The sequence below is a fragment of the Podarcis vaucheri genome (genome assembly GCF_965113315.1).
Source record: "Podarcis vaucheri genome assembly, chromosome: 10".
Classification (NCBI taxonomy): domain Eukaryota; kingdom Metazoa; phylum Chordata; class Lepidosauria; order Squamata; family Lacertidae; genus Podarcis; species Podarcis vaucheri.
In genome coordinates, this window is record NC_138748.1 from 7,769,762 (window position 1) to 7,790,193 (window position 20,432).

The 20,432-nt window shown below is 42.6% G+C and overlaps 2 protein-coding genes and 1 long non-coding RNA gene across 6 annotated transcripts in view; 1 reads left to right on the forward strand and 2 right to left on the reverse strand.

Annotated features, from left to right (window-relative positions):
- ARMC10 (armadillo repeat containing 10) lies at positions 1-13,603 on the forward strand. Its single transcript, XM_082239852.1, has 6 exons — positions 1-316; positions 3,034-3,182; positions 4,572-4,706; positions 8,461-8,637; positions 9,872-9,943; positions 10,722-13,603. The coding sequence occupies exons 1-6, from the start codon at positions 64-66 to the stop codon at positions 10,977-10,979; spliced, it is 1,044 nt and encodes a 347-aa protein (XP_082095978.1). The 5' UTR covers positions 1-63; the 3' UTR covers positions 10,980-13,603.
- LOC309541765 lies at positions 3,080-6,300 on the reverse strand. Its single transcript, XR_014223906.1, has 2 exons — positions 5,944-6,300; positions 3,080-3,199 (listed from the first exon to the last, which is right to left on the reverse strand). It is a non-coding gene; the product is annotated as an uncharacterized lncRNA (long non-coding RNA).
- The window catches only part of NAPEPLD (N-acyl phosphatidylethanolamine phospholipase D), a 22,005-nt gene continuing 14,007 nt past the window's right edge, over positions 12,435-20,432 (reverse strand). For all 4 annotated transcript variants that reach the window (XM_082239761.1, XM_082239764.1, XM_082239763.1 and 1 more), the window contains exons 3-5: positions 19,507-20,153; positions 17,907-18,021; positions 12,435-14,833 (exon numbers count right to left, since the gene is read on the reverse strand). In XM_082239761.1, coding sequence (XP_082095887.1) covers positions 14,705-14,833; positions 17,907-18,021; positions 19,507-20,153 — 891 coding nt within the window. In that variant the 3' untranslated portion in view covers positions 12,435-14,704. The remainder of the gene's footprint in view (positions 14,834-17,906; positions 18,022-19,506; positions 20,154-20,432) is intronic.

Consider the following 20,432-nt stretch of genomic DNA (forward strand, 5'->3'; position numbering starts at 1 on the left):
CGCGTCGCTGAGGGCCGCTTCCTCCCGGCGGATCTCTGAGGGGCCGAGAGAGACGCGGTGACCATGAGGGAGAGCGGAGGGTCGCCGGTGACGGTGCGGACGGGGCTGGCGGCGGGGCTGGCGGTCGGGGCCGGCGTCTGCTACTGCCTTTACCGAGCGAGAAGGGGGCGCGAGGGAGGAGCCGGGGCAAAGCGGGGAGATGTCCGTCCAGGGCAGGAGCGCCAGGCGGCCGCCGCCCCCACATTGCTCCAGAAAGTGTCGGCGATGCCCGTGATTTCCAGCGCGGGCCGGAAGGGGCCGGAAAACCTTCGGCAAGGTAAGAAGGCCGGGCCCTCAGTTTTGTTCTTCATGCATTTTCCAGTTACCGAGTTTGCGCTTTTCAAGAGGGTAGTGAGAAGTCCCAGTGCCGGATTTACGCATAAGCCAAACAAGCTATAGCCTAAGGCCCCACTCTCTTGGGGCCCCCCAAAAAACTGGATGCACATTTCCAAAATGTTAAGTTGGAGCTTAATAATTATTTCACTATTAATATACTTCTTAATTGTACAGTGGTACCTTGGGTTACATACACTTCAGGTTACAGGCTCCGCTAACCCAGAAATAGTGCTTCAGGTTAAGAACTTTGCTTCAGGATGAGAACAGAAATCGTGCTCTGGGGGCGCGGTGGTAGCGGGAGGCCCCATTAGCTAAAGTGGTGCTTCAGGTTAAGAACGGTTTCGGGTTAAGTACAGACCTCTGGAATGAATTAAGTTCATAACCCGAGGTACCACTGTACCAGCCCTTATACTTGGAACAAACGTAATACAGTGGTACCTCGGGTTACATACGCTTCAGGTTACATACGCTTCAGGTTACAGACTCTGCTAACCGAGAAATATTACCTCGGGTTAAGAACTTTGCTTCAGGATGAGAACAGAAATCGTGCGGCGGCAGTGGGAGGCCCCATTAGCTAAAGTGGTGCTTCAGGTTAAGAACAGTTTCAGGTTAAGAATGGACCTCCGGAACAAATTAAGTACTTAACCCGAGGTACCACTGTATTTCACTATTAATATACTTCTTCTTAATTGTATTTCAGTTCAACAATTACTTTGATAAAATACATATTTTGTTATGTGCAAATGGTTTTAGATACCCATTAGGTCCATAAACTACCATATACAGTCATACCCCGTGTTGAAGTTGCTTCAGGTTGCGCTCCGCGGCGACCCAGAAGTAATAGAACACGTTACTTTGGGGGTTTCATGTGCAGACCCTCAAAATGACATCACGCGCATGCACAGAAGTGGCGAATCGCGACCCGCGCACGTGCAGACGCGGGTTGCGTTCGCTTCAGGATGCAAATGGGGCTCTGGAATGGATCCTGTTCGCACCCAGAGGTACCACTGTAGCATATATTCAATACAAAAAACAGCAACAATTTGTTGTTGACAGAGGACAGCTGGACATATAAAGGGCCCCAATACCTTCAGTAGTTTAGGGCCTCATCAAACCTAAATCTGGCCTTGAGTTCGCCAGTGGCAAGTGCAGAGAAATACAGCTGTGTATTCCTTAGACCACCTCATGAGAAGAGAAGACTCCCTGGAAAAGACCCTGATGTTGGGAAAGATGGAGGGCACAAGAAGGGGAGGATAGATGACAAGATGGTTGGACAGTGTTCTCGAAGCTACCAGCATGAGTTTGACCAAACTGCGGGAGGCAGTGGACGACAGGAGTGCCTGGCGTGCTCTGGTCCAGGGGATCACGAAGAGTCGGACACAACTAAACAACAATCCCTTAGACCAGAGCTGTTTAGGACTCCTCAATCACTTGTCAGAAGCACAGTTCAAGGGGTTCGCATGTTATTTATGTACAGTACATGCTATTAACATAACATTACCAGGGCCTGTCACTCTAGCTAGGCAGTTTGGCCTGCGGTCTACTTTCTTTCCCCTCTTGCCATTAGAGACTTTTTCATTTATTAAAAAAAATGAACCTTTTTGTTCAGGCACCCATTGCTAATTATTAGTGAACGAGGTTGTTGCTTCTTACCTAGACCAACTGCTGATAAGGTATAATAAACCTGTTTCAAATACCATATGTCTCTCCCTCCTCTTCTTTCCATGCTGTTTCCGAGGTGGCTTGGAGCCAATTGGACAAATACAGTTTTAAGTAAAGAAGGAAGAACCCAAGCCCACCGTCCTAGGAGGGAGAATAGATAGGAAATACATGGTTATTATTAGTTCCAAGACGAGATGAAATGAAGTGAAATGAAATGTCAAACACCGGTTCAAAACAGACATCCTCAGATGCAAGGAGAACAACATTCATTGCTTTATTCTGCTCCATAAAAACCCAGTTAAATAGGACTTTATTATCATAACCATCTTACTAATTGGTCATTGGAGCTGTGTTAGTGATCCGCCCACTGTCACCAAAATGTATCTCTGTTTTAACACAGACTTTTATGTTCATGTCAAACTTTGTCGTTGGGCTATAATAATTCAGCGTGTAGCTACACAGGTTTGAAATGCAAAGAAATGCCTAATGTAAAATAAAATAAAAAGTTGCAGTGCAACTGTTTTAGCTAGTGCATATACACACATTAACCACTGTAGACTACTGCAGCCTTTCAAATATGCAATGTAGAAGCAGGTGTTAACACTCTATTCCAGGGATGGGAAGTTTCAGGCTCAGGCACCAAATGTGGCCCTGTAGCCCCCTCTGTCTGGCCCTTGGGACTCTCTCCAAGTCACGCACGCCTCTCCCCAAACCACATCCCTCACTGCCCCTGCTTTACACCCTAACAGTTTTTGCATGGCTGGAATGTGTCCTTGATGTCTGGGTAGAGAGAACAGAGAGTGGCATGAGAGCCTATGTAGCAACTAGCCCATTGCATAAAAGACAACCTAAAATGTGTTGCTCCACCCACTTTTACCCCAGGCCCAATCCACCACTGACATGATGATGTTGCCTTGGGAAGGCTGCCCAGAAGGGATTGTGGCTAAATTACTAGTAAATTACTAGTGCAGAAATTGTTTTTGTTTCTAAAATTAGAAGACGTGGATCTTCCAAAATCATCCCATGATCTGGAGGCACACCATATACAGAATCTTATTCGTTTACTTGACTCTACGAAGGATCCCACCATTCAGGAGCAAGCCTTGGTTACATTGAGCAACAGTGCTGCATTCTCTGCAAATCAGGTAAGTATTGTTCTTTGCTTAAAAGAAAATAAAAGATATAAAAGACAATAAGATAAAGTAATAATCATGTAAAAACTAATTAAAACAAGTGTATCTGAAGAAGTGTGCATGCACACGAAAGCTCATACCAAGAACTAACTTAGTTGGTCTTTAAGGTGCTACTGGAAGGAATTTTTTTATTTTAATTAAAACAATGTAATTTGTTTCATTGGGATCAGGATCATATAATCTTCAAATTGAAATCTTATTTTACAAGTAGATCTTGGCTTCTGTTAGGTCAGTGGTTCCCAATTAGCAAAGTACTTCAGAGCCCGTTTTCCGAAAGCCACGGCTTTTGAAAATATTTATATCTCTATGGTAGTTTTTGGTATTGTGAATTGTGCTACGGACCCCCTGGGTGGATTATGCAGACCTCCGGGGATCCACAGACCACCAATTGGGAACCACTTTGTTAGATAACTGTAATATTTGGCCGTGTATTTTTCTAGGAGCAAGACAGCTTCCACAGCTTAAGTGACAATTCTAAGCAGACCCATAGTGTCTTGTCCCATCTCAACGCTAGTGGTGCCTCCAGACTCTCGTTATTGTGGAGAGGTCCTCAAGAACAAAAACGTTTAGTTTGTGCAGTTAGGGCTCTGTTTCTGTAGCTCAACAAATCCACTTTGAAAAAAAGAAAGATTTTGTATAGTTTGGAAAGTGAGGAGGAAATGCATTGAAAAGTGTGAAATAAACGAATGATTAATGGAAAGATATATGAACACCTTGCAAGAAAATCAGGATAAATTTTCATTGTAATAAACCACCCTGCAGACAAATCAGAACAAATGCTTAGTAGAGACCAGCTATCATTTTTCCTCTACATAAGCTTTGTGCAAGTAAATCAGATTGAATGCTCAGTAAACAGGTCATCTGGAGGAGCCCTTATAGAGGAAACGGGAGATTGAGTTGAGAGTACTTCACTGTTCTGTACCTTACCTCAATGAGAAAAAGTAGAGATGTCATTAGTCGTTGGCAAGGATGATGCACAGAGCCCTTTGCATGAGCAAACCACAGTTCCATGAACACTTGTGAGGAGGTAGGCAATTTCATCCCCCTTCCAACTCCTGCATAACTCTGTCCCACTTGAAGAGAGTGTCCTGGTGTGTTAGAGTCATTTTGGAGAGGGAGAAAATGATTCCTTTCACAGTGTCTACCCATGTGCTCCACCTTACAGTAAATACTATGCCTAGAGTAGTTTTTACAGATTAGATAAAAATGAAATCCAATTGCTTCATTGTATTCTTTGTTGATTCAAGCAGAATTCATATAACAATTAAAACATATTTTGTTTGGCTCCCGGAATTAAATTAAGATAATTGTATATCACACATTTTTCTGTTTAACTCGTAGGATATCATTCGAAATTTAGGCGGGCTTATCATTGTTGGAAAAATGCTTTCAGTTCCTGACACTAAAGTGAAAGAAAAAGCCCTGAATGCACTTAATAACTTGAGTATGAATATTAAAAATCAAGAAGAGATGAAGGTAAGTTTAAAAGCAACAAACTCTACTACAGAAAACTCTGTGCATAAATAATGAGTTTATATGAAGAACTTTTTGTGCAATCCCATTTAGATTCAAAGCAATGAAAGCTTTCCCGTTGACTTCAATGTGATCTAAGCTTTCCCCTGTAATGTTGATGAGGTAAATACTTTTTATAATGATTAATTACAGCATTTTATATGCTGCCCTTCAGTTAAAACTCCCAGGACAGCTCTCAAAGTCATAAGCAACACCAAATTAATAACAAAGATTAGCATAAATATAACTCAAAGGGGCTTTCCATATGTGGGACACCACAGCTGAACATAAGAAGGGAAGGGCATTCAGAAGAGGACCGCTAATGATGAACAAAAAATAGGATGACTTACTTCTCTTGTCACAGTCATCCAACCTACATTACTTTAAGTTCAGGTGCTGTTCAAACAAGTGTTGCAAATAAATATGACAACATGCCAATTTTAGTATTTGTATTCAGAGGGCAATGAAATGGCTCTTGAATTTGCATGATGAAACCTAAAACTGTAGGGATGGTTGGTGGTGTTGCCCCTCAATCTACCGTATATACTCGAGTATAAGCCGACTATTTCAGCACATTTTTTACGCTGAAAAAGCCCGCCTTGGCTTATACTCAAGTGAGGGTCCCACTTACCTGTTCTCCAGTGCAGTGCGGATGACTTGCGAGCGGCAGAGGCTGTTGTCAGCAGAGGAGGAGGAACGAGCAGCCCAAAAGCAGCCCTTTTCGACTGCTCCTTCCTTCTCCTCCCCTGCCGTTGACAGCGGCAAAGTTGCATGTGTGCAAACAGCCCGCAATTGTGCATGTGCAAATGCTTAAAGAAGCCCAGGCGTTCCGACGCATGCGCGGCAGTGCTCCTTTAAACAAAAACAAAAACCAGACAGAGCGGTGGTGGTGGATGCTGTGGCAACTGCCGTTATGGTTCTAGAAGGTGCTTGCGATGGGAAGCTGCCTCTCATGTCCTACTACTCCACTAGCGCGAGGCATGCGGGGCTGCCCCGGATGGTGCTGCACTGACTGCAAAGCCTTGATCTCAGCTTCTCACCTACGCGTTTCTGTACGTGAGGCCGCCCTCTGCCTCTCCGCTTCCCACACCTGACCCTTCCATCTCCCATGGAGCTTTGAGGGAGCTTGAACTCAAGCCCTTTGATATGTGTATATCTAATGTTCTGAGACCGAAGGCTGGGCGAACCAGTGGGGAAGCACCTGTGTTCTGTTGTCATCACTGCTGGAAACATCGGGTAAGATAGCACCAGCATCCCCTTTATCCGTTGAGAAGAGGTTCCCTTCCTTAAAAATTAAACCTGTGGGCTTGTGAAGTTTAGTCCAGAATTAGCTTCTGGCCCACGAGATACCTTTCTTTCCCTAGGAAGAAAGGCTTTCATGGTGGCAGCCCCCAATGGAGGATTTGTAGTTGCTGCATCACAGTCCTGGATTTGCATAAAGGCAGCAAGCAAAAGTGAAGTCAGGTTGCACAAGAGTAGTGAGCATGGCATGACAGTGAGAAGGGAGAAACACTGAAAGGCTGGAGGGGACGCAGGAAACTGGCAGTTTTAAACAAGGGTAAGAGGTTTGAGTAAAGAACTGGAATATTTGAGAGCTCTCATGAGGCAGCTGAGGAATGGAAGAGGGAGTAGTTTGAGTACAGTGAGAAGGGGGAGAGATGAATGTTTTTGTACTTTTAAAGTTATTGTTGGTACCATATTGTTTTTGTTGACCCTCTTTTCCACTTACAGAGCTAGTTTACTGTTTTTCTTTGAAATAAATATTCAAAAACATTTAACCTACTGATGCCTCAATTAATGTAATTTTATTGGTATCTATTTTTATTTTTGAAAAGACTCTCCAGCCAGTGCGGTGTAGTGGTTAAGAGCGGTAGTCTCGTAATCTGGGGAACCAGGTTCGCGTCTCCGCTCCTCCACATGCAGCTGCTAGGTGACCTTGGGCCAGTCACACTTCTCTGAAGTCTCTCAGCCCCACTCACCTCACAGAGTGTTTGTTGTGGGGGAGGAAGGGAAAGGAGAATGTTAGCCGCTTTGAGACTCCTTCGGGTAGTGATAAAAGCGGGATATCAAATCCAAACTCCTCCTGCAAGAGGGGAAGGGTTGTGGGCAGGATCCGATCTCCGCCTCAAGCAGGAGGCGTTAGCCCCCTGCCACCCACTCACCTGGCTGGTGCACCACGCCCACGGGCAAGCGCCCAACCAGGCGGTTTGGAAGGGGCGTGGACGGCAGCTTAACTTGTTGCTGCGCCAGCCACGCGGCCTCACTTTTCGTCGTCCCGTCGTGAGTCACCCGCCCTCCACTCCCTTAGAGTTAGGGCTTAGGTCATTGGCCTTGCTATGGACCTTAGGTTGGTCGCCCTGGTTGTCTAGGGGTAGGAGTTTTTCCATTTGGCATTAGGCTTTTTGGTTTTTTCGCCTACCTCGTAGCAACCGTCACAACTTTCGTGGTATTGGTGGGTAGGTTAGGCATTGGAATCATGTGTTTGTGGTGTGTGGAAGGGCTAGGTGTGGCCATCGCCTACGCCTTCAATTTTTGGGTATTCCGTTAAAGGAATCTGGCGGTCGTGGACCCTGTCCAATGCCTGTGAGGCGGGGGGCCATGGCACGACCCTCGGTGACATCAGGGGAGAGCTTATAGTTGGATTAGCATCAACAGGCTCTACCTACTGGTGAATAAAACCCCCTTTTAGACTCACCCCTCTCCGAGTGGGTGGAGTCAACTGATGTGATCCAATGCCTAAGCCAATACCTTTTCACTTGCTGTAATCAATAAAGTTGTGGCCTTTTCTTGCCCATCAACCCTATATTACGTGTCCGTGTGTCTTCATTCCACTAAGCGGGGATCGCGTCCTCGAACCACAATTTACCAGTATCTGCTGCATTTCCCACCCTAGGCTTATCCTCGAGTCAATAAGTTTTCCCAGGTTTTTTGTGGTAAAATTAGGTGCCTCGGCTTATATTTGGGTCGGCTTATACTCGAGTATATAGTGGTACCTCGAGTTAAGAACTTAATTCGTTCCGGAGGTCTGTTCTTAACCTGAAACTGTTCTTAACCTGAAGCACCACTTTAGCTAGTGGGGCCTCCTGCTGCTGCTGCTGTGCCGCCGGAGCACAATTTCTGTTCTCATCCTGAAGCAAAGTTCTTAACCCGAGGTACTATTTCTGGGTTAGCGGAGTCTGTAACCTGGAGCGTATGTAACCCGAGGTACCACTGTATATGGTATTAACAATACTTTAAACACCTGCAGAGAAGAAAACAGATAACTCTACATTTAGAATATGTTGTTAACGGAAGGATTATTGTGATAAAAGGTTTTGCCAATTGTTTAAATTAGAAGAAGAAGAAGAAGAGTTTGGATTTGATATCCCGCCTTTCACTCCCCTTCAGGAGTCTCAAAGCGGCTAACATTCTCCTTTCCCTTCCTCCCCCACAACAAACACTCTGTGAGGTGAGTGGGGCTGAGAGACTTCAAAGAAGTGTAACTGGCCCAAGGTCACCCAGCAGCTGCAGGTGGAGGAGCGGGGAAGCGAACCCGGTTCCCCAGATTACGAGACTACCGCTCTTAACCACTGCACCACACTGGTACTTTGTCACTACCTTTGCTTATTTGTTCAAAATTTGTGTTCAGCAGCGATAATATTTTGTTTTTAATGATAACAGTGGGATTATCACTAGGAGTGGTTTGTTCTGATCGTGTTTTTGTTTTTCCCTCCCTAAGATATATATTACCATTGTTTGTGAGGAGACAGATTTATCTCCCTTGAACTCTGAACTTCAGCTGGCTGGTCTTCGATTTTTAACCAATATGTCTGTTACCAATGACTATCATTACATGATGACAAGCTTCATACCATGCTTTCTTCATATGCTTTTGGAGGGAAATGAAAGAACACAGGTACCATAAGATGCTCTATCTTGTTAGGAGGAAAATCTTTTGGATTCTGCTTTTCTTGTCCTTTAATTCTCTGTGTCTTAAATCACTTCGAAAATTAATAGTAGTCATGCACATAAGTTAAAGGGGGTAGAAAATGTTTTTAGCTGATTTTTCTTTACTCACCTCTTTTTAAAAAGTGAGGGAGTAGGACCATTTAGGCTTTCTGAACTCCAGAGCCAACTCAAAAAAAGTTAACTAATTAGAAAAGGGATTTGAAGCAGAGCATTAAAGCAATTGCCTATTGGTCCTTCATAACAAAAAACCTTAGCAGGACACCATTCCCTGTTCCTTTGTAAGTTAAGGGTCCCACAATATGGCTCTCTATCACTCTCAGCTTGTTTACTTGGAGTGAAAATAACAGCAGAGCTTGTTTTGAACAGTTCTGAATGTTTCTTCTTTAGATTACAGAAGCACACATTAATAGAAGAAAACAGGAGTCTATGAGAATTCAGGATAGATTTATACTTCTGAAAGATGGATGTGAATTTTAAATTAAGAATATTCCTAGAAGAATAAGGTTGCTGTCACTAGTCCTGCTGCATTGCAGCTTTGGGGTCAGTTTACACTTCACAGCTCAGATTAAGTTTGTGTCTCCGCTGAATACTATGCAAGCTTCATTAATGTGTGGCCCCGAAATTCTGTCCCGTCCCCCCTGGCAACTGATGTCAAAGTTTGGTGCTAGTTTTGTGCCACAAACCCTGCTTTCTGCAGTGCCCTCCAAACTGACTAATTGACAGTCAAACCAGGGCTCATAGGTTTACCCCCAAACCCAATGTCTGCTTGGTTCCAAAGTGGTGTGCTGGTTTGGTGCTGCAAATCCCCCTTTCTGTGCCACCCCCCAAACTGATTTATGAAGCTTGCAATGCGGGTAGCCAATTCTCGTACTGGTTTACTCAAAAATAAGTACCGATAAAACTTAAAAGGGGTTTATTTCCTAATAAGGACAAATGCTTGTTACAAGAAAATTGAGTTTATATTAGTTTGCTATATTTTCTCCTTATAATTTTGGTTTTGTCACCATGTTGAACTGCCAGAAAAAGTGGGATCTATTTTTTTTTGTTTTATGATCTCCTAGCCTGCAGTTTGTAAGTTGTGCTTGCAAATCTTATGTGTTCCTAATATTTCCTGCTTATTTTATGTGTAGTGTTAAATCCAAAGTATATTATTAAAATTAAATTTTCCCCTATATTAATAGGTTCAGGTTCTAAAGGTGCTTGTGAATCTATCAGCAAACCCAGCTATGACGGAACATCTCCTTAATGCTCAGGTAATGCCACTTTTTATGCTTCTTCCAACAATTACTATTTGAAGAAATAATAATAATAATAATAATAATAATAATAATAATAATAATAATTTTTATTTATATCCCACCCTCCCCAGCCGAAGCTGGGCTCACGGCAGCTAACAACAATAAAATAATACATTCTAAAATCATTTCATTATAAAAATAATTCAAATCAAATTGATGGCAACCATTGGGCTAGAGTTCTGTAAAGATTGCCAAAGGAGGGAGTCAGGCTGTGCCCTGGCCAAAGGCCTGGTGGAACAGCTCTGTCTTGCAGGCCCTGTGGAAAGATGTCAAGTCCCGCAGGGCCCTAGTCTCTTGTGACAGAGCGTTCCGCCAGATCGGAGCCACAGCCGAAAAAGCCCTGGCTCTGGTTGAGGCCAGCCTAAGCTCTCTGTGGCCTGGGACCTCCAAGATGTTTTTGTTTGAAGACCGTAAGTTCCTCTGTGGGACATACCAGGAGAGGCGGTCCCATAGGTACAGGTGTCCTAGCCCTTATAGGGCTTTAAAGGTTAAAATAGCTATAGCTGAGTGAGCAGAGGTAAGAAATACTCCAGGTTAGTAACTGGTGAATGCCTGAGGTGTATGGTGCTCAAAATTTGATTTTGGGTTGGCATAGGGAAGTTCAGAAGCTAGTAAATTACTAGAGCCCAATGAAGGTGGGTAAGTGATGCGTATGATGTTTACTAAAAAGATGTATGTTCACTTATTTTTTCATGCCTACGAACAACTATTTCTTGTTTGTTTAATTCTCTAGGCACCCTTCTTACTATCCCTGTTTGACACCTGCATAAACAAAGAAGTTTTGCTCAGGGTCCTGGTGTTTGCCACAAACTTAACAAAACTTATGCAAAAGGACAAGAGCATTACTGTCCAGCATCACAATGAAGGTTCAATTTTTTCTGTACTCTGGGGGAATACTACAGAGTGTGCTCAGAAACTAACATCTTTGTTGTACCATCATGACACAGAAGTAAAAGAACAAGTGGCAGAACTGATAATGCAGCGGTGCTGAAACGAAATCGTTAAAAGCCTCCATTCAAAATCAAATTCCGGATGCAAAAGCCTAAGCTGATGCTTATGAATGTAGGACTCACAATATATATATGTAGGCCTACATGTTCATGGAACAGGAAGAAAAGTAGTAGAACTTCTTGCATATATGAAACTACTTTCAACCTCGATGGAAAAGCATTACATGGTAGAATTCACATGAAGCTGTAGATCAGTACTGTTTCATTTATGTTGCTAAATACAATTTGTGTAGAGCTAATTTCTGTAGAAATGCTTCAGCCATATCTTTGCATGTTTTGATTTAAAGCTCTCCCTGTGTCTCAAGAGTCCAACTCACTTCAAATAGGATTTAGGCATCTTGTGTTGCTGGTTTCATCCTTGCTACATTTCAGGTGTCTCAGACTTTTTAAAAAAATGCTGACCTTTAAGTCATTTAATTATTTTCAGTTCAGACATTTAATTATTTTAAAGATGAGCCAGCTATTCTTATAACTATTTTGTGGTGTCTTATGTTTTATTCAGTTTGTATATTTTTGTACACTGCCTTGATAGATAGATCAAGATCAATTAATACATTTATACTATCTTATTAGGGCTGAGAAAACCTGATGCTAGAATATTTTGGTGGTATGTGAGTTCCATATGTAAATATGGAGAAAACACCATATAAGGGTAAAACTACTTCCTCTATTGAAATGTATGAGGAACAGCTTGTGTATAGCAAGCTGCAAGGGTGCAACAGGTATAACAGCATTTGCAGTGAGCATACAATGTTTTGTAATGTGTTGGCATTGCTGTCTCCCCTTACCCTGTTTTTATATACCAGTACAGTAAGTATTAAGATAATCAGACTATGTGCTTTTTTATTTACTATTTAACTTTAAGCCCTCTCAAAAGAATAGCTTGCAATTATGCACACAAAAATTAAATTTACACCTCTGGAAGGAATTTTTGTTTTGCAAAGATGGTCAGATTTATGTATGGTTGAGTTTATACCCAAGGTAGAAACCTTGCAGCCTTGGTTATGACAGATTTCATCAGTCACAAAAGGATGTTACTGCCCAGTATCTTACAGATGAACTTAAGTCCTCCAACAAGTGAGCTGTGAACATCAGTGTACCCAAAGCCATAATTCATTGCATTTGTGTTTTAGTAGCTCAAACCCATACACCTGAATAAAATGTAAAGTAGCAATTAATGAAAATGAAAAAGTAGTATGTTTCAAATGCATGCCATAGTACTCTCCCATTTGTATTTCACAGCAAATACAAGTATGTAGTGATGTAAAACTGCAAATAGTATGTTGAATATTATTCTTTAGCTGAAGATAAATCTTACTAAAGAAAAATTGGGAGAGAAAAAGGAGTGTAGTTAAATTAAATGGTTATTTCTTATTGTGAGAGTTCAAGTCATATTAACATAAGATACTGAAAGTATTATTCAATAATATGACTACTTCTGAGCAAGAGAAATCTTTATTTTGTAAATTAGTTTTACTAGTTTGACACATGTATAATTGGCCATTTTTTTTACAATGTTGAACAAATTAATATCATGCTTTTAAATTGTTATAAGCAATTTGTATATGTTTTTCCACATCATTCTGACAAACCAATTCATTTGAAACCCACAGTTGGCGTCAGGGAGCAGGAACAAACAAAACAAGCTGAATAAAGATTTCAGAGAACAAACGGTTCCAGTTACATGCAGCTTGCTTATTCTCAAAACAAGAAGTGTTCAGGCCTGTGCTAGAACAATTTCACAGTGACAACACAATGCAAAGTGTACAGAGATTCTGGCCAGCAGCAACATAAATAGGCATTTTTTTGTAGTTAGAACTCTTTGAAAAGGCACATTTTATAATTTCAAAACTTGGCTCTTACATTTGCAATTGAAAATGTACAAGCATTCAGTAAAGTCAGTGTTTTGTTCAAAATGTGCTTTTAGCAACTAGTTGTGTTGGAAGACACCATCAAAAATCCTCTTAATTTCCAACAGCTACGAAGGCACAGGGCACATTCTCTAAGTGATCGTTCTGCTCAAGGGAGATAATGGGCTGGGACTATTCACACTAATGCTGCAGTACTCAAAACATTTTCCATGTGGCTACTGTATTGGTTGTAAAACTCAAAACCACTTCCATCAGGGTAGTTTCAGGATCTTTAAGTAGATCAGCACAACCCAACATTTTACACCAAGTGGGCTGCAAGAGTACTTTGGGACGGAACCCACAGGCCACACGCTACCTTATTGCACAGGCCAAAATATGGTCCCCATCACACCCTCTCATTGCTGCCTTTCTACAGCCAATAAGAAAGGTGCAAGGCTTTGGGAAGGAGGCATGAGGCCCTGACAGGGTCCTAGAACTCCCACCTTCTTCCCAAAGCCGGGAAAGTGCTAACTATGCTTTGGGAAGGAGGAGGGAGGATTCTGGGACCCAGTCAGAGCCCTCACGCCTCCTTCCCAAAGCCCAGTGCCTCACTTACCTGGCTTTGGGAAGGCAGCACAAGGGCTGCAGGGGGGGGGGAGCATCAAATGTCGCTAAAAAGGCCTCGGACACATGCAGCCCTCAGGATGCATGCTGGACTCCCCTGAACTAGAGCATTTCAGATTTTAGCCTAATCCCCCCCAAAAAAACAACCCAAGCCCTTTCTGAGGTTAAACAATAGTAGCTAAGGCTGTGCTCCTAATCCCACTTATGAGGAAGGAAGTCCCACTGAATTAAATAGGACTTGATTCTGAGTAGACATGGTTAGGATTCTGCTTTAAAATATGCAATCTGAAACATGCATACTAGAAAGGAAGTTCTATCACTGCAGGCTTGGCATCTGAGTAAGGATGCTAAAGATTAGAAAGTGTGTCCATTTCACAGGATGGTGGGATGTATGCAAATGAAGGTTTTGATCCTAATCACCTGCCAAAAATTAATGGTATTTCAGCAAGACCTTCCAGGTATACGAATCCACACATACCATCATTTTCAGGAAAACCTATCTGCAGTTTTCTAATTCCACCCAATGCCTGTTGATCAGATCGTTAGTGTAAATGATGGAGTGCTTTAACCGTGCTCTTCCCACCCCACTCCAAGGCAGGAAGGGGTCTCACAAGCACAGCAATGCACATGGTAAACTAGTGTGCATATGACCCCTGGCCTGAAGGCCATTGTCGTGGGAGATTTTACTATAACAGACTTGCAGTCAAATGCATGCAGAAACCAATTTCTATACATAAGCACTTTATCTAACAGAAGGTTACACTCTCTGTGCTCCAAATCTTCATGTGTATGTAGGCCTTGTTTTTCAGTGTAATCCCCCACTTTTTAAACCAGAAATCCGATTTTTAAAAAGGGAAGGTTAAAGCACTTAGCAGTTCAGGGAGGGAGGGAGGGTTGCTATGTCAAGAAAGCCTTGAGTTCACAGGTCCTCTTGGGTCTTATGGATTGTGGCCTAGTTAATCTCTAGCAGGTGACCTGCACTGGTTTTAAAGAGGTGAAATGACTTCACAGGCAATGCAATTAACTCCTTATGTACACGGCATGTGCAGCTAAGTTAATGCTATCAAGTGCTATTTCATTCATTTATTAAAAACTTGCAATTTTATAAGGCTGGTATGCAAACTCCTGAAATCTTAAAAATCCTGTTCAAAATTTTACAAAAAGGTATCAACCTTAATTGCTTCCCCCACCCCTAGATACAATTAATAAGAAATCGATTCCCGCCCCCATTTTTATTCAAATCCATCCTCGTTAATATTTAAGTCTCGTGATTCACCATGCTTTAAGACAAAGAAATCTTCAGTTTTCAGTCCGTATCTGTCTAGAGCTTCCATCAGTTTAGCAGGAGGATCCAAGTAATACTGTGGAGAAAACAAGCAGTCAGGACTGGATAAGCCTGTTGTGAAAAACCTTCATAAGTATTATTCTTAGTTATCTAATAAGTAGCAACTGCAGATTGAGAACTGTAGTCATGGTAAATTCAAGAAATAGCTTAAACACCAGTTTGAAAGAACATACTTTAGTCTTGCAAATTTAAGGGGAATTCTGGCTCCACTGAAATCCAATAAGACTTTTCCTTTTCCTGCTGAAGTCCTTGTTAAGCTCTGAATGGGGTTACCCCCTTGAAGCATACCTTGTATTTGTGGCAACAAGTGTTATTGAACTGATCCTGCTATTTCAGGATGAATCAACTGCTCTGTGCAGCTGTGGTAACTTGTCCAGACAGAGCACTCTGGGGCTGCACACTGCTTACAAAAGCTATGTTTTCCATGAATAAACTTCTTAGATATTACAGCCGTTCATGAGAGCAGTTGTTTGCACACATCAGAACCAATTTGTAACCTCGGTTCTTGCCAGTGAATGACCACATGCAATGGATTGTGAGCACAATCTTTCCAGTTAAGTTGATGGGAAAGTATGAAGTGTTCAACAAAGGCAGATATTCTGAAAAAATGTTAGAAAACCATAGGGCCACAGCTCAGTGATGAGTCAGGAGTATGCTTCTGCATACCAGTTACTGAGAAACATGAAAATAAGGGCATTACAGAGCTCGTGCCCTGCTTCTGAGCCTGCCCATAGGCATATAAGGGTCTTTAGTCTTGTCCAGCCAGGGCTCTCACTATTAGGATGAATATGCTCCGCATCAGGTCCACTTTCAGTCTCCAGTTAAAGGACTGAAGGCAGGACAGGGAAACGCCTTAGAGAGAAACAGCCTAACTCAACACAATATGTTATTACTTTTCCACATTTGGAAAGTATTATTCTTAGTTATCTAATAAGTAGCAACCGCAGATTGAGAACTGTAGTCATGGTAAATTCAAGAATAGCTCAAACGCCAGTTTGAAAGAACATACAGTGGTACCTTGGGTTAAGAACTTAAATCGTTCTGGAGGTCCGTTCTTAAGCTGAGGTACCACTTTAGCTAATGGGGCCTCCCGCTGCCGCCGCACCGCCACCGTGCGATTTCTGTTCTCATCCTGAAGCAAAGTTCTTAACCTGAGGTACTATTTCTGGGTTAGCAGAGTCTGTAACCTGAAGCGTCTGTAACCCGAGGTACCACTATATCAAAATATGTTTACTTGCTGCAAACGTGTACAGGGTGCCCCGCAAGACGAATGCCTCGCAAGACGAAAAACTCGCTAGACGAAAGGGTTTTGCGGTTTTTGAGCTGCTTCGCAAGACGAATTTCCCTATGGGCTTGCTTCGCAAGACGAAAACGTCTTGCGTTTTTTGCAAGTTTGTTTCCTTTTTCTTAACACCCTTAATACAGTTGCGACTTGACTTCGAGGAGCAACTCATAGAACACGGTGTGGTAGCCTTTTTTGAGGTTTTTGGCGATTTTTGAAGCTTTTCCAAAACTTTTCCAACACCGTGCTTCGCAAGACGAAAAATTCGCTAGACGAAAAAACTCGCGGAACGAATTAATTTCGTCTTGCGAGGCACCACTGTAAATGAAAAGAACTGTGTCAGAGAGGATTAAACAATGCCTACATTCTAGAAAACCCTTGGGCTGCTACAACTGACTTATCAAAGTCCAGTGGCCTAATCATAAATTGTATGACAGAGATGCCTCTCCAGTTGTGCACGCCACCTTTTGACAGTAAATGTTTAGTGTCCTTACTGGCCTTCCTTTTAATTTTTTAACATCTAAATTTCCCAGCAGAACTAGTAAACATTCTGAATCTCTGTACTTAGCAGTGCATGAAATGTGGGGGATCTGTGGGGTTCAGAATCCTTCTCAAGCACCTACCAGAAAGTTCAGGGTTTTCATAAACATTAATGATTTCTGATTCTAATTCCAGTTTTAAGAATCAACTATGGTCTCATATGCTCAGCCCCTTCATCTGCAGAGCATCATCCTGTGTTGTTGGCCAGTAAATAATAATAATAATTTTATCATTTATCATCTAGCTGGGTTTCTGTGGGTGGCTGGGGGCTAGTTTCTTCATTACGCTAGAATGTCAAAGAACGTTGGGGTACTGGCACATATGTATTCTGATATAGTATGATATGCATACTGATAAGATATAATTTTGTTACACATTCAGGAAAACCAGTTTCATACCAAGTGAAATTGCCTCCAATGATTTTGTCACTTTAACACAACGCAACTATTAATTCAGTCCATAAAGACAGAGCAACTAAGCTGTACACAATCTCTTAAAGCACCCTTGTCATTGTTTCTTTAGTAGTTTGCTTCAGAGTATCTGTAAGACCTTCAGACTTACTACTAAGCAAAATTTAAGTCAAACTAAAAACTGAGGGGGGGAACCTAGCTTTGACAATACACAATTAGTTGTATAGAGAATCGACTGTCTTCAGAACTAAAATTGACAGCCTATACTGTAAAATAATACTAAAATCAGAGGCCATTTTCTTTGACACATTTGAAACACATTGAAAACCGCTATGGTCCATAAGAAAAAATTATAACACTACATGACTTCTTTTTTTATAGATAGTTAAGTTAGTTGGAGCTCCTATACCAAAAATCCATTCAAACTAAATCTCCATTCCAAATTACACACCTGCAGAGGAAACAGCCCACTATTCTCTCCTTGCCTCTTTCCAATTAGTCTCCACGGACGGCAGGTAATTCTGCTGCCTCTTTGCATCAGATGTAATTAGATCACTTAATCACACCTGATGCAGAGATGCAGTAGAATTATCTTTCCTCAGAGGATGCTGCCTACTGCAGTTCTTCTTGAGATAATGTCCCTTCCAATCAGGGGACACAGCTCCAGGGCTCGCACAAAAAACACAGAGGATGTGCAGTTCTCCCATACACTAAAACTCCGGGATGTAAGTGAATGATACTTTCTGTTTTAAGTCAGAAGAAAGGATATTTCTGCTATCAGGTTGGAACAGGCAGTTCTAGATGCTACTATTTTGAATGGACATCCGCAGCTGCACAAATGGTTAGTTCACACTTACCTCATTTGCTAAAGCAAAGGTTCCCCAGTGAATTCCAACAGACTTCTTTGCTTGTACATCAATATGAATCCTTACTGCTTCTTCGGGGTCCACATGCTGGTATTTCATAAACCACCTACCAAAGAGGGGAAGAGCATTTTTCCTTGCCTGTTACACAGACATGCACTGGCCAAGTTAAGGTTCCTCAATCTGTTGCATAGCTTTTCCTCTTACTGGCCCAATTTGTTCCCTTCTCCCATATTGCTAAAAGAGATTGCTCATTTATCTGTTAAGCTGCATCTCAATCATTCTAATTTCCCATCTTCCACAAGGCATCTCAACCACATTTAGTTTTCCTGTAATGCAAAACTGGCAGCCAATCTTCACCTACCTCTTGCCCATTAAGATCTAGCCTTTCCTCCTGCCTGTCTTTAAGACTGTGAGCTTTCATTGGCCCCGTTCAGATCACATAGGTAAAGGGACCCCTGACCATTAGGTCCAAATCTATATATCTAGCTGGAGCTTCTTAGAATGGCTAAGCCCATGTTAAAACACCAGAAGAATACGTAAGAAACAGAGCAACAGAGAAACAGTACGAGCCAAGTTAGAGCCGGTGGTTAAATTTATCATTTAAAAAGCCAAAGCGAATAAAAATTTCTTCCCAGGCACCGGGCATACTTCAGTGAGTGCCACGACTGTAAACACTTTTTCCTGGGCCCCAACCACAGGTCATCCTACACTTTCCGACGAAAGATGTCCAAGGTCTTAATCAATTTCATGGGGACTAAGTGTAACTCACAAAGCTTAGATCCAATCTGGTATGTTTTTGTGGATGAAGGTAAAGGTAAAGGGACCCCTGACCATTAGGTCCAGTTGTGACCGACTCTGGGGTTGTGGAGCTCATCTCACTTTATTGGCCAAGGAAGCCAGTGTACAGCTTTCGGGTCATGTGGCCAGCATGACTAAGCCACTTCTGGCGAACCAGAGCAGTGCACAGAAACACCGTTTACCTTCCCGCCAGAGCGGTACCTATTTATCTACTTGCACTTTGATGTGCTTTCGAACTGCTAGGTGGGCAGGAGCAGGGACTGAGCAACGGGAGCTCACCCCGTCACGGGGATTCAAACCGCCGACCTTCTGATCAGCAAGTCCTAGGCTCTCTGGTTTAACCCACAGCACCACCTGCGTCCCTCAGATGACATAGTATGCCATAAACCATGGCTTAACATAAATCCACAGCATGTATCACTCCCACTGCCCTTCTTCCTTCATGCAAGTAACAAACCAAGAACCTTGGTTCTCTGTGATGTCCAAAACAGTGCTCATGGTTTGTTTCTCTCCAAATACATAAACCATAATCTGAAGTCAACTGTTCTTGGCTTCACAGTTGCGGTTGAGGAAGGAAGGAAGGAAGGAAGGAAGGAAGCCAGCTGTCATGATAAGCCAAGGCCTGTGGTTTGTTGTTACTGCTCACACTAGAGGAGGAATGAAGCAGGAGTGATTTGGCATGGTAGGCCAATGTGGCTATGATATTGCCTGTGTTTTGCACATCTTACACATTGTTTGTGCTGTATATAAACAGTATCTTGGGTCACAGGCTCCAGTTTATTGGCTTACATACCTTGGTTCATATGCTCCAATGGGAATAGCTGCAAGATCGAAAGGTCCAAATCGCTTCCCTATCTCCTCAAATGCAACACAATAGCCAGTATCTCCGGCAAAAAAGAACCTATTCCAGGGCCCCAAGACAGACCAGCTTCCCCAGAGAACTTTGTTGTCATCTGTTGCAGTCCTCTTGGACCAGTGTTGGGCAGGAGTAAAAACAAACGTAACTGCGTCATGACCAGGAACACAGTTTTCTCCCCACCAGTCCAGCTCAATTACATTCTCACAGCCACATTTCTGCATCCAGTCTAAAAGACCCAGGGGCACAAACCATCTCAGGTCACTGCCAAAGCGACTATTTAAATTTATTACGGAGTGGTAGTCCAAGTGGTCGTAATGAGTGTGGCTGATCATCACTGCATCTATTTTGGGGAGTTGATCTACAGTACATGGGGGTCCTCTAAAACGCTTAGGTCCCCCAAATTGCACCGGAGAGGCCCGCTGACTGAAGATGGGGTCAGTAAGAAGTGTAAGTTCATCCATTTCCACCATTACAGAAGCATGTCCAAGCCATGTTACTCGCATACCAGCTCCGGTTTTTCCAGCTAGTTCGGGGTTTTGAACAAAGTAAGGTTTCAGTACTGGAAGCTCTCTGTCAAGTTCCTAGCAAAAGAAAACAAGGACACAAAATTAGAAAGCATACCCAGATCACAAGGAGCAAGTATTTCGTCCATCTTGGACCCTTGAGGCAGAAAGTCTTGTTAACTCTACACCAGGCGTCCCCAACCTTCGGCCCTCCAGACGTTTTGGACTACAATTCCCATCTTCCCTGACCACTGGTCCCGTTAGCTAGGGATCATGGGAGTTGTAGGCTAAAACATCTGGAGGGCCGCAGGTCGGGGATGCCTGCTCTACACCAACAAGGTGTAATATTAAAGTCTG

Coding starts and splice junctions, on each gene's coding strand:
- ARMC10 (XM_082239852.1), top strand. CDS start 64: ATGAGGGAGAGCGGAGGGTCGCCGGTGACGGTGCGGACGGGGCTGGCG. Junction 317..3,033: donor GCCGGAAAACCTTCGGCAAG/GTAAGAAGGCCG, acceptor TTCTAAAATTAG/AAGACGTGGATCTTCCAAAA. Junction 4,707..8,460: donor AAAATCAAGAAGAGATGAAG/GTAAGTTTAAAA, acceptor TCCCTCCCTAAG/ATATATATTACCATTGTTTG.